The sequence below is a fragment of the Rhipicephalus microplus genome, chromosome 6 (assembly GCF_043290135.1).
Source record: "Rhipicephalus microplus isolate Deutch F79 chromosome 6, USDA_Rmic, whole genome shotgun sequence".
Taxonomy (NCBI): Eukaryota; Metazoa; Arthropoda; class Arachnida; order Ixodida; family Ixodidae; genus Rhipicephalus; species Rhipicephalus microplus.
The window spans coordinates 186,304,629-186,318,780 of record NC_134705.1 but is presented as its reverse complement, the minus strand read 5'-3'; the positions used below and the strand labels follow the sequence as shown (position 1 = coordinate 186,318,780).

Here is a 14,152-nt window from a genome sequence, read left to right as displayed (position 1 = left end):
GAACCTGCCGCGGGACCGGTCGCGCCAGCGGCCGCACCAGGCCTCGGACATGGCCTCCGAGATCGTAGGCGCCGTGGATCCGCGCGCCCGCCATCTCGGAGGCCATGCCTCGAAAAATCATGTTTCACCTGTCGTCGATTGGGGAGCGAAAAAATCGACGGCTAAAGGAGAACCATAGTGGCTCCGTTCAAATCTGCCCTCGGGGACGCCAAAAAAATCCGCTAGGGGCACCATATAGTAAGCTCAAAATTTAAAGCAAAGAGAGCCACCATTTTTGAAAAAAAAAAGTGTTTTTTTTTCAATGTAATCTAAGGGTAATATTTGAATTCTGCGTTGTGCGTATAGTACTTCTGAGCACTAAATTTGTTTACCGATCGTGGTGCCATGTCAGTTCTACTATGGATTCTCTTATCGGTGACGGTGACGAAGCGGAAAACATGCGCTGCCGGCCTGCCGCTGTTCGATGGTAAATTTATTGTTTGGCACCATTAAATTTGGTTATAGCCACAGGGACATCATGCTCTGCGGTATTTGACTACATATTTGACGATATATATATATATATATATATATATATATATATATATATATATATATATATATATATATATATATATATATATATATATATATTATTCGTTTTAGACCCACCATTACCTCTGTCTCAAATCGCATCATCTGATAGCCTGCAGCGATCCCTGCTCATATATACTCCTTTTTCGATTTTGGCTTTTCTTTCTATGTAATTTTTTTCAGTCCAAAATTACTTTGTGTTTGAAAAACCATAAGCCTTTTACTTAAGATCCTGCCGCCCGGTTCTTGGACGATCCCCCTTTGTGGGTGTGCGCCAGAGTAACAAGGATCATCATCATCATGTTCGACGGTGTGCCACAGTTTCCAGGCGTTTCCTTCCTTCCTGTTCGACGAGGTCAGTCGACGCGCATATAAGCGCAGTTAGCTTTCATTCGAAGCTTGGCGTGGTCCTATAGGCGTTCCGTATTCTTTCTAGCACTGCTTATATTCGCTTTGATAAGTCGCTGCAGTTACTACTGTAGTCGCTGTACTGCTGTATGGTGCCGCAGGAACTGTCATACTACCAGTGAAGGCATCGAGTTCTGCACGTTCCACAGATCATTTTGGTCAGTGCGCGCGTATTAGTTATTTTTTGTTGGTGATTTAACTCAGACCGTGTGATCGCTGTTGTATATTTGTGCACTACGTTAATTTGCACTGATCGTGCACGTGGTCGATTTTCGCTCCACCGTGATTTACTTCGGAAAAAAACCCAACCTCCTTGGGTCCTCGGCTTGACCGCACTATGTCGTAATGCAATAAAAGGTGTGGATGTTGAAGCCGTGCTCGGTGAAAGCAGGAGCTGTAATTCGAAGCTGTTACTGAAGCACCTCGTGCTGATTTTTTCGACTGTTTCGTAGTGGTGGTTCCTACCAACGAGACACGCTTTTCTGTTCGTTTCGCCTCTGAAAACCAAGGCGTGGCGTTTGCGAACTCGCGATTATGCTTCCAACACGACAGGTGTCTTTTTTTGTGTGTGTTTGCATTGAAACATGATCGCTGGTTTGCTGTCAATAAATATTGTTCCTCGCGTAATCGCCCGTGAATTGTTTTACTCGTGTCAGCTGCCAATGAATGCTTTTCGGTTCCATGTAACCGTTATGCGCACAGGTGCTGTGTTCCAAAGGCGCTTTGGTGTGCTGCTGGCCGTATCGATGCGCTCAAAAGAATCGGACGAAAGACAACGAGACACCTGTAGTCCTGCGCGAGCCCCGTTATCTTTCGTCCATTTCTGTAAAAAAATAAAGGATAGCCATAAAATAAAGAATCAGTCGAGGCAACCGCGTGTAGGCGAATACGCACACTGTACGGAATAAAAAAAAAAAACGGCGGTCATTTGTTTTTTTTCCCTAAAAAACCAAAAATAACAAATTTTGTTTTCTGCTTCCTCGTTACTCTGTGCCATCTCTTGGTTGCCCTCGGCAGTTCCATGCGTTACCGCTGCTTATCTTGCATACTGTCGTCAAGGCTACAGTTTCCCTTCTCTAAATTGGTTCTTCATTCTATGGCCATGCACACTCCAAACAGAACCGCTCATATGTCATGTGCCGCCAACCAGCCTCGCTGTCACCCTCAGTAACCCGAGCGGCGACGGGGCACGAAGGCCTTGAGGTCTAGGCCCGCGTGACATTAGGACTTCTAGTGTAACGTGAGATAGGGTGAACCCCACGCCCTGCGCGGCCGGAGGGAATCCCGCATGCTGGAACCCAATAAAGTTTATTCTCTCTCTCTCTCAGGCGTCACAGCTGGCTACCGCGCTAACCATGATGATGGGGATGACGATGGTGATAAGCGCTCGCGAGCACCGCGCCACCTACCGCTCGATGGTTGTGAGCCCTATATGCGGCGCATGGCTTCTGAGATGACGGGTGTGCGGCGGGTTTCTCTTCGGCCATTGCAAACAGCGCCTCGTTGCAGCGGCACGGTAACGCTATTCCCTTAACCCCGCTGTCACGCTAACGGTATACTATAACTGTCTAATAGGAAAGGCGGTGAGCTTTGGGCTAAGCGTAGGCTGCGCGCTGCGACGCCGCCACTGGCGCCTCAGTGTGTCAATGGTGCCTACGACTGTTCACAAACATGGGATAGCTCTATAACTAACCTAGTTCGATCCCCACTCTGACCCAGGATTAAAAAAATATATATATTTTGTCATCGTTCTAGATTATTCGGCCGCGCATACGATGGTAATTTTCTGCTGACAACCAACGACGCCAACTCCGACGCCGTAATTTCTGCGAAACGAGCGAATCGCGCTGTTTTCGCTACCATCAGCATCCCTGGCCTACAGATGAACAAAAACACATTTGTGTTGCCTGCATCTGGAGGTACTTGCTGCTAAAATATAAGTCAGCGCCAGTATGTTCACATCACTAATCGCAAAGTGCGTCCAGCATTATAACAATCGCATTTGGTTGACCAAACCTTTCCTTCTCTGGTGCTAGCAAAACGTTCCACGTGCATATATAAAAGCTTTAGCTGGTGCGATATTTTATTGAACCCGTAGAAATCGGGCAGTTCGATAGACAGTTTACACGTGAACATATTTTCGCAATCAAATATTTGTGTTTTCAAATAACAAATAGAAATACAACTTGACCCTTCTTAAGCTTCGAAGTGTTCCTAAGGCAAGTTCAACTTCTTCTGGAAGGGGATCTTGTGCCCCACGACTCTAGCGAAGACGGCGCGCGTCAGTGGGTACGGGCCCTCCCCGCAGGCTCCCGCGAAGTCGTCCCAGAACGGGTCCCAGATGCCGAAACACTTGGCGGGGCCGGTGACGTACGCCAACGCCTTGAGCAGCTCGTGCAGCGAGCTCCGGTTCTGGTACACCACCCACTGGTTGCCGCGCGTCGAGACGAGACCGTAGTTCACGCGGCGCGTGGTCTCCCACCTTTGGGAGCAGACCTCGTCGTAGGCGAGGGAACCGGCCGTCTCGGTGCTCGGGCCTGGCTCCCCGGGGCCGACGGTGGGGGCGTTGATCTCGGTCTGGTCTGCGCGTTCTAGCGTGAAAGAGACGGCGTTCACCGGGACCATGTAGCACAGCTGGAAGCGACCGTCGCTCGTCTTGTCCCCGCCCACGCGGCTGCTTCGAAGCGTGCTCATAAAGACGCCGGCGTACATGCGCACCGTGCCGTCCCTGAAAGGCACGAAGGTCGAGTCGTACGAGGGTCCCTGGGTGTCTATGGGATCGATTATGATGGTGTAGTCGTCCAGTGACTTGGACAGCTCGGACACGTTGAAGCGATCGCGGAGCATCTCGTCCAGCGGCACCACGATGCCCACGGTCAGACCCATGCCGCGAAGCGCCTGTCGCATGTAACGCATGGTGTCGACGAGCTTCGCCTTCTGCTCGACGAAAGGGTACCTCCAGTAGATGACCAAGCCGTCGTACTGCGCGCGGCGCATCCACGTCACCGCGTTCTGCGCAAACTGCTGCCTCGTTCCGACGCTGGCCACAATCTTCGCAAACGACGTGCGGTCCTTGTCGTCGCTGCCGAGGCCGATGTATACGCGCAGGTACGGGTTTTTGACTTTCATGGCTGCAAAGGACGCGAGGAAACCCTGCGTGACGTCGATGTCGACGTGGCGCGAGATCACTTCCAAATCGTCCGAGACGCCGGCGCAGCAGTAGACGGCGTGCGTGCAGAGGTGGTACGGGAAGTTCCAGGGCTTGTAGTGAACGCCGTTGCGCCGTCGACCCGCGCCCGTGGCGTGGAACATGCAGATGGACTTGCTTTCTCCCTGGTAGTCGCGAGGGAGCAGCAGCGGGTAGTCGCGAAGAAGCTCGGGTGGAGGCGTCGCCGCCGCGCTTCCTCCGACGTCCAGTCGATCGTCATCCGGCCGACTGCTTCCGGCGGTCTTCCAGCGAGCGTGGAGACGACGTGAGGCAGACGAGCCCGAGCGAGGTTTCGTCTTCCAAGGAATGGTCACCCCGGTGCTTCCTGCGGGCTCGGTCTTATGCTTCGGAGGGTCGACTCCTTCGTAGACGTGAAACCTAGCCAGGAAATGGTCGTGGTAGGGTTTGGCGTGCGCGAGGTATACCTGGACCACTATGCCTGCCACGAACATCACGGCGAGAAAGAAGACGACGCAGAAAAGAGCGCCCGAGCCAGGCAGCAGGTCGGCTGGCGCTGTGCTCACAAGGACGGGGACGGGACCGTTGAAAGCGGGTGCCGCCTGTGGTTCTCTGTCCAGAACTTCCACGTGGTGATGGGCCGACGGCGCACTAAATTCGGGCGCGCACGGGTCGACGACGTTCGGGTCCGAGCTGCAGGTCTCGAACGTTGCGCTGTTTGAGCACTGCGGCGTTGGTTCGCGGCAGCAGGGAAACCTCTCGCGAACGTCGTAATTGCAGGGCCGCTTGCAGCACTCGTGCGCGTTGCCACGTGCGTCGGGGTGAACCGCACGAGTCCTAACAGGAGACGCGTGCCTATGCTGCCTCGCTTTTCCTCCGGCCCTGGTCGACGGGATTGCCCGCGGCCTTCTATGCTGCGACTTGCTGCACTGCATCGTGTTCTTCTTCAGCAGAGATTCCGGCAAACGGCGAGCGTGCCACGTTCAGCGCGACAATCGGCACGCGCATAACATAATGGTCATCTTCTTTCTGTCATTGGAGCACCGAATTTTTCATTAAGTTTTCTATATTGATAAAAAAACATGACGCGTGCGTGGCAAGCAGTTAATCATTTGGAGGTATGATGACACGCACGCTGTAGTATAATGACATGAATAAATCGCATATTACACGCTGCATAGAATCTACAACTCGACAGTCAGGTAGACAGGCAAAGAACTTTATTAATGTCCGGAGGCGGTGCTCAACCCCCGTTAGGTGGTGACTCCGGTGGGCCACTTCCACGGCGGGACGGGGGAGTTAAACTCCACGGCTATGTCAGTGGTCAAGCTTCCTGAATATTTTCCGTGTATAACTTGTGCCTACAGCTATACATACAAATCTTTAAAATATTGTGTTCTTTCGTCTTTAAAAATGCGCGTTTTATAATGCACTACGACAACTTACGTCGAAACGAAGGCGTTATTTCCGGCATATCGAGTTATTAGCCTCTTGGCTGGGTAACATAAAAGTAACCACGCTTATTACAATCCAAGGGAAAAAAAAAAAACCACGCCATTCCTTACCTATTTTCGTTAAATATTTATCTACGTCCGATAACTCGCTCAGTGGTTACTATATTTGTATTTAACTGTCATGTCCCCAGTGGCACATAGAGTACGAATAGCACCGAAAGCTTCGTAGTTTGTGCCACATGCTTTCGTTATGTAGAGCAAGAACGTACTACGTCACACAACGCAATGCAAATGAGTTCTGCGGAAACCCGCAAGGTGGCGGAAGGGTTGGGAAAGGGAAAGTAAACAACCACCCGTTCGTAGCACGAAGCCACAAGGAAATCTTTACGGATTTTTCAGAAAGAAAAAAAATTAAAGGACCCTAAAGCTTCGCCTTTAAGCGTTGAACGTGATAGCGACGTTCTGTTCCTATAGTGCTTGCTTCAAACACTTAGTGCATGAAACTTTTTGAAACTTGGTATGTAGCCACTACGTGGCCCTAAGGGCCGTTCCACGCGCTTCCCGCACAGCCGCAACGCACGTGTCGGCACCCCTACCACACGCAACAGGGGGACAAATAAGCCAATTGGCGACGCTCTTTCACCCTCCGCAGCGTCGCCAATTGGCTTATTTGTCCCCCGCCTGCGTGCGGTAGGGGTCCCGGCACGTGCGTTGCGGCTGTGCGGGAAGCGCGTGCAACGGCCTTAAGGGTCCTTACACGCGCTTCCCACACAGCCGCAACGCACGTGCCGGGACCCCTACCGCCCGCAAGCGGGGGACAAATAAGCCAATTGGCGACGCTGCGGAGGGTGAAAGAGCGTCGCCAATTGGCTTATTTGTCCCCCTCTTGCGTGCGGTAGGGGTCCCAACACGCGCGTTGCGGCTGTGCGGGAAGTGCGTGGAACGGCCTTGAGAGAACAGGCGCAGTAGCGTGTGTGCCTTTTGTAGTGGGTGACCGGCTTTACACAGCGAAGCCATTACGATAATCACATGGTCTGACGCCCGATGGTATTGTACGCATCTACCACGCGCTATTACCGCAATATCTCATTTTGTATTGTGAAGCATGCATATACAGGACGCGTGTGTTAGTAAAGCATGGGTTACTTTCACTGCCTTTTCGTGCAGAGGAAGTTATCTTCACTATATTTATAAGGGGACGCGTGGCCGTGTGGTAGAAGATCTGCTTATCACACAAACGACCCGGGTTCGATCCCCATTCAGACCCAGGATTTTTATTTATTTGATTTTTGCAACGTTCTCGATTTTTCGGTCACGCATAACATGATTTTTTCGCTCACAATCAATCACACCGTTGCCGGAATTTCTGCGAAACGAGCTCTTTGATGCTATCACGTGAAAAGCGTGCACTATATGGAGCGGTGCAACAGAACAATGACGATAGAGTGGTATAACGTTGTACCCATAGGTGTCGGCTGAAGGGTGCAAAGAGGGCACTTGCTTCCCCTCAAACCACACCAGCTCATGCCCTCACCGAAGCTACGGCAGTGCTCTCCCCCTCCCCCATCTGCGAAGCAACACTAGTTTGCAGCCCCCCAAAAGAAAATCCTGCTGACGACTATATGGTTGTGCCTAATGAAGAAAGCGGCAATTAGTCTCACACCTACGCAGTGGCAGTTTATCTCTCACTATAGGGAATCGAATAGAGCCCACTTACGACAGCTTATCACTTGGCCCTGGCAGCAAATACAAAAAATAAAAACATGTTAACGTTTAGAATAGTAGCATAGGAACAATAGCTTAAAAAAAAACACTCTTGACAAATGAATGCATCATTTCGACCTTTTTTTTTCTTCAAAGGAGAGGGGGGGGGGTCACGGAAAGAACAAGCTTGTGCTGGCTATCCAATTTTACAAAAAAAAAAACATATGTTGTCTTATGATACAGCCGTCATGTCGCATTAACGTCGTTGTATATAGTTAAGCGCCACCATTCTCACGAGCACCAGCGCTTCATACCAGCTTACTGCTTCTGGTATTGCTGATGTCCACGCTGCTGTTAGCATCTTTATGCAACTGTAAAGAACGGGTCATATAAAAAAAAATATGCGGCTCTTCAACGTGTGTCTGTGCGTGCATTTGTGCATATCTTTAACGCCACTTCGTAACGTCTTGCTCAGTAAAAAATTTACAACACAATCAATCACCTTCCATCCGCATGCTTCTATAAGATCGATTCCCAAGGTACGTGGTCTGCCGAATACTTTTTGCGTCGAAATATATTGCTAGTGTCAGCTGTTGCTTTTGTCACCCGTCGGCTGTCGCGTTCAGTCGGTAAAATCTCTGCAGCTTTCCGATATCTTTTTTTAAATATTTTTTTCTTCGCTGCCCGGCGACGGGGATATTTCGATTGTCTCGCCTCCGCGTCTCGCACCTGTCATTTGCTTTCGTCGTTATGCGAGGCTTGACTCGCGGTTGCATTTGATCTCATTTGCACAAACAGAACAAAAAAAAAAAGGGGGGGGGTGGTTAGATGAGTTCTACGTATGTCTCGCTCGTTGCAGCGTTCAGGTGGAGTCGTGTCCGTGTTGCTGCTGGAGGGATAAAAAAATGCGATCACGTTGAAAATGCAAGACGTACTTTCTATATATCTAAGGCAGGTGGCGAGCTGTGGCTAGCCGTGGTGTTGTTTTGTGGTTTTATTTCTTTTTCTATCGTTCCTATGTTAGCGCAGGTTGTGTACATTCACAATCATAGGCACATGCATGGGGGAGGGGCGATCCTAGTCCTAAGAGCGGGGTAAAGCGCTAAGTCTGTCCCAATGCGGGAGGCGCGGGGTGGGGTTGGGGGGGGGGGGGGCGTTTTCCGTCTGTTTTCGTCGTCCTTATGTGTTTTTCGTGGTAATTAGTTAGCCTGAAGTCAATTTGCACCAACATATCCCAAAACTAGCATCAGTGTAACACTCTATTTTTTTTTAAATTTTCGTCAAGCGCTCGGAGTCTTCGATCTATTTGTGATCGCTGGAGTATACGTGCCTTGTTGCTATTTCGGCCGAGCGAAATATTCGTGAGTCTGAGATCGAGTGAGCTTTGCCTGAATGAAGTTATTGTGAGCTCGGAAGTTGGAGTGAGCCCGGCTTAGCGAAATTCAGGCGGGTTTGAGACCCGAGCAACGACGGCTGAGCACAATTTCATGGGGTCTGAATCCGAGTGAGGCCCGTACGTCTAAGTATCTTGTTATGGTGCGTACACACGGAGGAGTCTCAGTGGGCCGTCAGCAGAAATATATTTTGCGAGAGGGTTCAAGGTCCCTATAGTGTATCGCTGTCGGGTTTATTTCTGTACAGAAACGTCACGAAAGTATAACATTGCTAAATCAAAAGTCGGCGGTAGTAGGCGCACATGAACTCAAAGGGATTCATTATGGTGTTTGAAACACATGGACACAGTGAGGCTCACAAAAAACACAAACGAAAGTACTCTAGCAACTGAAGCTTGCTTTATCATCCTGCCTGCGACCAAAAATACAGCGTGCTATTCCAACTAGCCCAAGAAACAGCGCTGATGTCCTTTATGCAGTTGCGTAACACGTCTCGAAGGCCGAATTCTTCATATATTTTTAGTCGGTGTATTGATCCTCCCCTGCTCCCTCTCCCAAAGCTGTCTGCTCCTGACGTGTTTTTTTTTTTTACTGCCTCCGGGATCCGAGGTATCGTAAGCTCACTGCAGAAGACAGGCAGATTGGGTCATGTGAAGTGATGTGACGTCATGTTGACGTCATCATGCCATGACAATTATTTCGCGCAATCTTCGTAGACGCCGACGCCTCCGGACGCATTCGGTCGATTGTCGCATTTGATGACTGTCGCTATTATAACTGGTGCTATGTCTTGTAATTTTTTTTGCCCGTTTGCTGCTTCCGCTTTCTACTTTGATGAAACTTCTTAATGATGCTTACAACCCTGTCGAACAGTGGTTGGGTGGTATAGAGCTATTGTCAGCCAGGTAATATGTCTTTAGCCGTACCGTTATACTCGACATGTGTGATGTTGAGAAAGCATTAGAAATAAAATGTGGCATCTGAGCGATTTCGTGCTAATAACGAGATAGCCAACGCCGGGAGAGATTGAGATTTATGTTCTTCACATAATGACCCGACGGGGCTTCGGCTACACAAATCTTCACGGCTCGTTGCTCCCTTCTATTTAGCGATGAGAATTTACAGCAGGGCACAGTACCGAAAGTTATTTTTGCAGCGTTCGGGAAGCATGCTGGGCCTTTCGTTTAGCACGAAGTTCTTGCGGGTAGAAAACGCCGTGCATGTCATTGCAGGTTTATTCGACAGCTTGTTGTATACACAACCCGCGAAATGCAGCGTCAGCGTTGGTAAAGCGCTATAGCGAGAAAAAAAAAAAACGGCGCTGTTCGTGTATATTCACGTATATTTCTACGCAAGCAGGCTGTGCTGTAGCGGCGCGAGCTCTGTAGAAACCACTTCCACTGACGGGCGCTGTTCGCTTTACGGTTATTCAAGTTTTTTTTTATTTGTTTTCGTTTCTTTACCAATGTTTACCCAGCAGTACGAGTGTTTGCTCCAGAGATTCCTGGGAGCGCCGACGGACCCTGCTTTGCTGCTTTCACCAGGGGGGCCTCGCGTGTTGCGTCACCGATTGAACGTTTGACGGTGAAAGCTGCGTTGGCTGCTGGTTCCTTTCGCGAGGGACTCCGCTATTAGCAACGGCCGCGCTCTCCTATGTCCCGCGGAGCGCTCGCCTTGAGAAAGCTTCGCGTCAACAGCGTGCTGTCCCGTCGGGAGCACAAGTTGAGACTACACTTTAAAAGGCCTGACCCCACATACGCGTTCCAGCGTGTCAGCGTATGGCTTTTTGACGTGGCGTCGCGCCCTCTCCAGGGAGAGAGAGAGAGGGCGTCTACGCGAAGCTGTGCGTTCTCTCTCTCTCTCTCTCCGTTGGGAGAAGGCGCGGCGTGTGTTAGAAAGCCACGCGCTGACAAGCTGCAGCGTGTATGTGTGGTCAGGCTTTCAGAGAAATGAGGCGTCCTTCCACCTTTTTTTTCCGTAAGACATATGAGCGCCGCCATCTTGGACTGCCAAGCCGTTGTTGTCCATTTTTTCAAAATATCGTGGCGTGTATGAATAAGAACATGACACATCGTACGCAGCCAACCGAACCGTATTCATGCTTACGCGTCTACTGTAACACTGTTTGATTGTTAAAGACACAAAACACACAAATGTTAACAGCCCAGTATGGCGGCCTTCAAACACATCCGTGAAATAGTTTATACCTGCCGCATATTTCACTCTCTTCAAAAAGACACCACCTGAACGCTCTTTTGAGATCACGATATGATTTGTACGGAGAGTCATAAGACACTTGTCTCTCCAAAAGAGAAATAACGTGTCGCTTTAATGGGAGCCATATATGGAAAGTGCAGAATTCCCCCCCCCCCCCCAAAAAAAAGAAGGGTCAAGTGCCGCTTTTCTTCCTCCTTTGAGTGCTAATACAGATAAAATACACGGGACCCCAGCTTGCTGAATAGTCGTGCTTCACTCAAAGGCCCACCAAAAATGGAATTTGTTGGACTCCATTTTGCGGAGTTCAGACAGCGCTAGTCGCTTGGAACGCCATTTTGAGAAATTTGCGTGGGAACTGAAAAAAAAAAAAAAAAAACTGAGAGTGCCTCGATGCGCGCACATCGAGCGAGGCACACTAAAAAAGACGGTTTATTCGAGCGCCTAAACACCTGTTTTCGACAGTGCTTTTCAGAGGGGCGGAAGAAAACACTACATTTCAACGCAGTGTGCTGTACTTTTCCGACTCAATTCTGACTGTATACTTCATTATAACTTCGTTTTTGGTTAATTTAGGCGGGCGCAAGAAAGCGCTTCGTTTCTGACTTCAGTCAGAGAAGTTCAGAGGGGAGCAAGAAAAGCACTTTCTTCGTACTTCATTTCTCGAAGTTGAGAGCGAAGAAACGCCTTTCGGGACTCCGTTTAGTGGGGGTTCAAGTGGGAGCAACAAAGTGCGCTCACTTGCTTCTGACTTCACCCACGCATGAGGTGTTCTGGCGGGAGCAAGAAAATACGCCCTTCGGACGCCATTTTGCGGAGTTGCTAGGAAAGCGGCAACACACTTCGAACTCCGTTTCGTGCTGTTCAAACGGGCTAGAGAAAGCGCCCTCGCTTCTGACACCACTCGCAGGAACTGAGACGGTAGCTACAAAGAGGGACTCTTTTCGGACTATAAGCAAAGAAAACAATCACACGGACCTTTCTGCATTCGCCTAAGAGCACTCGAAGGCGACAGCCATCTATCCCTTTTTCTCTTTTCGCTTCTCAGTAGATTGTACCCCGCCACACTCCGAAAGCCTTTCTGCAGCTGGGGTCGTCTTGCACTGCCTCCAGAATCTTAGGCACCTTTGGCTAAGCTAGGATGTCATTCGATGCGATAATCACGTGACGTTGGCCAAGCTACAATTGCCCAGCTTCGATGTCATGGGATAAGATTATACGTGACGTTGGCCAAGCTACGATGTCGTGATGCTATCATCACGTGACGTTGGCCAAGCTACGACGTCATGTAATGCTATCATTACGTGACGTTGGCGGAGCTACAATGGCCAAGCTACGATGTCATGTGATGAGATTATCACGTGGTGTTGGCCAAGCTACGATGTCATGTGATGAGATCAGATATGTGTGATGAGATCATCACGTGACGTTGGCCGAGCTACGATGTGATGTGATTAGATTATCACGTGACGTTGACCATGCTCCGATGTCATGTGATGCGATCATCACGTGATGGTGACAAAGCTACAATGACCAAGCTATGACGCCATGTGATGAGATCATCACGCGACGTTGGCCGAGGTACTATGGCAAAGCTACTATGCCATGTGATGATATCACCACGTGAAGTCACTGTCACATCTGATGATGTCACAAATTTTGGTGATCTGTGTCGTTGCGATGACGTGTCATGGGGTCATCATCACGTGGTTATACATTTTTCTGCGTCGTGCTGTTCTCGAAGCCGCCAACGCGGTTACGCGAACGGTCACTTTTTGCGTTTAATGGAGTATTCTAAGGCTTCATTTAGCCCTCGAAGAAAATGGTTTTGCAGGAACGTTTCTGGAGAAACTTTTGCCGCGTGATCGCACATGTGGGCGTATTTTGCGTCGATGAAAAAAAATCACAGCATATCCACGGAGTGAATGATGATGAGTGGGGCGAAGCGTCCGTCAGTTCGTCCGTGCTGCCATCCGGCCGTTTGTATTGCTTCCGTCCGTCTGGCGTCCTACGGTGCGTCCGTCCGTCCGTGCATATCTGTGCGTCCGCGCGTGCGTCCGTGCATTCATTTAGTGAACACTTCAAGTACCGCCATCTCGCATATTTTCATCGTGTATTCATCACATACAAGTACCGCCACCCAGCGGACATTCCAAGGACTGAACGAGAAGTGGCTATCTACTACTACTACTACTACTGCTACTACTACTACTACTACTACTACTACTACTACTACTACTACTACTACTACTACATACATCGGGGACGCATGACCCACGGCTTAAGGAGAGAGAGAGAGGGAATAAACATTTATTAATAACAAATGCACACTGAGCCTTCTTTGGGTGGGGCCCTCAGTCCAGGGCTCCTTCTAGCAAAATCATATCTGCTCAAAAAACGAGACACGAGAACGAAGTGGACAGGACGATCGCAGACCATAACTAGCCCTTACTAACCAGCTCCCCATCATACGCTTCCTAATTAAGGAGCAGTGTGACATCGCGCGCGTACGCGCTTCTCCACTCGCCGCGTCGCATCTTCGTCGTGGCCGCGGTGGCTGTTGGCCTCTGCAATGTCGCCCTCATCTTTCTCCGCGGCATTGGTGTACGTTTAATATACGCATGCGCGAGACCTGGACAGGCTTTGGAGCGTGACGGGTGAGAACTGCGCGAGCACGCGCAAACATGCGTAGCACGTGTGCTGTGTGTGAGCAAAACATACGGCCTGCCCTGCTTTTTTTCTTCTTCTTTTTGGCATCGCAGCTTCGCGCTGGTTTTTTGCTCAAGCTCGTTTGCAAACCTTTCTCGTTTAGACTCCTTCAACTCGCTTCTGCCGCGATTAAACTTTTTTTTTTCTCTCTCTCTTCGGTTGAGTTTCTTCTTACCTTTCCGCATGGTTGCTCGGGTTAATGGCGACCGCTCGCCCGCCCCGCTATAATTATTGCGTTCTTAAAATATGTGTTACAGAACTTTGTCGGCCACGTCCTGCTAACTATGCGCAACGGGCCGCTTCCAAATCTTCGCTGCTGTTTTATCCCCCCCCCCCCCCCCACCTTCCAAACTTCTTTTTTTTACTCCGTCCCACCATTTCAAGTGAAGTTTGTTATGAATTATATTTCGCTGGTGGCTTCGATGTGTGTTGGGGATTGAATGAATGAATGAATGAATGAATGAATGAATGAATGAACAACTTCATTAAAATGTGTGGGGTTCTACGTCCTCAAACCACGATATGATTTT

At 49.6% G+C, this 14,152-nt stretch overlaps 2 protein-coding genes across 7 annotated transcripts in view; one reads left to right on the top strand and one right to left on the bottom strand.

Annotated features, from left to right (window-relative positions):
* Positions 1-14,152, top strand: part of LOC119168255 (uncharacterized) — a 523,033-nt gene that overhangs the window by 7,635 nt on the left and 501,246 nt on the right. The window lies entirely within an intron of this gene.
* On the bottom strand, positions 3,160-5,564 carry LOC142765729 (chitinase-3-like protein 2). The gene has a single exon (XM_075867235.1). The coding sequence runs from the start codon at positions 5,080-5,082 to the stop codon at positions 3,196-3,198; it is 1,887 nt and encodes a 628-aa protein (XP_075723350.1). The 5' UTR covers positions 5,083-5,564; the 3' UTR covers positions 3,160-3,195.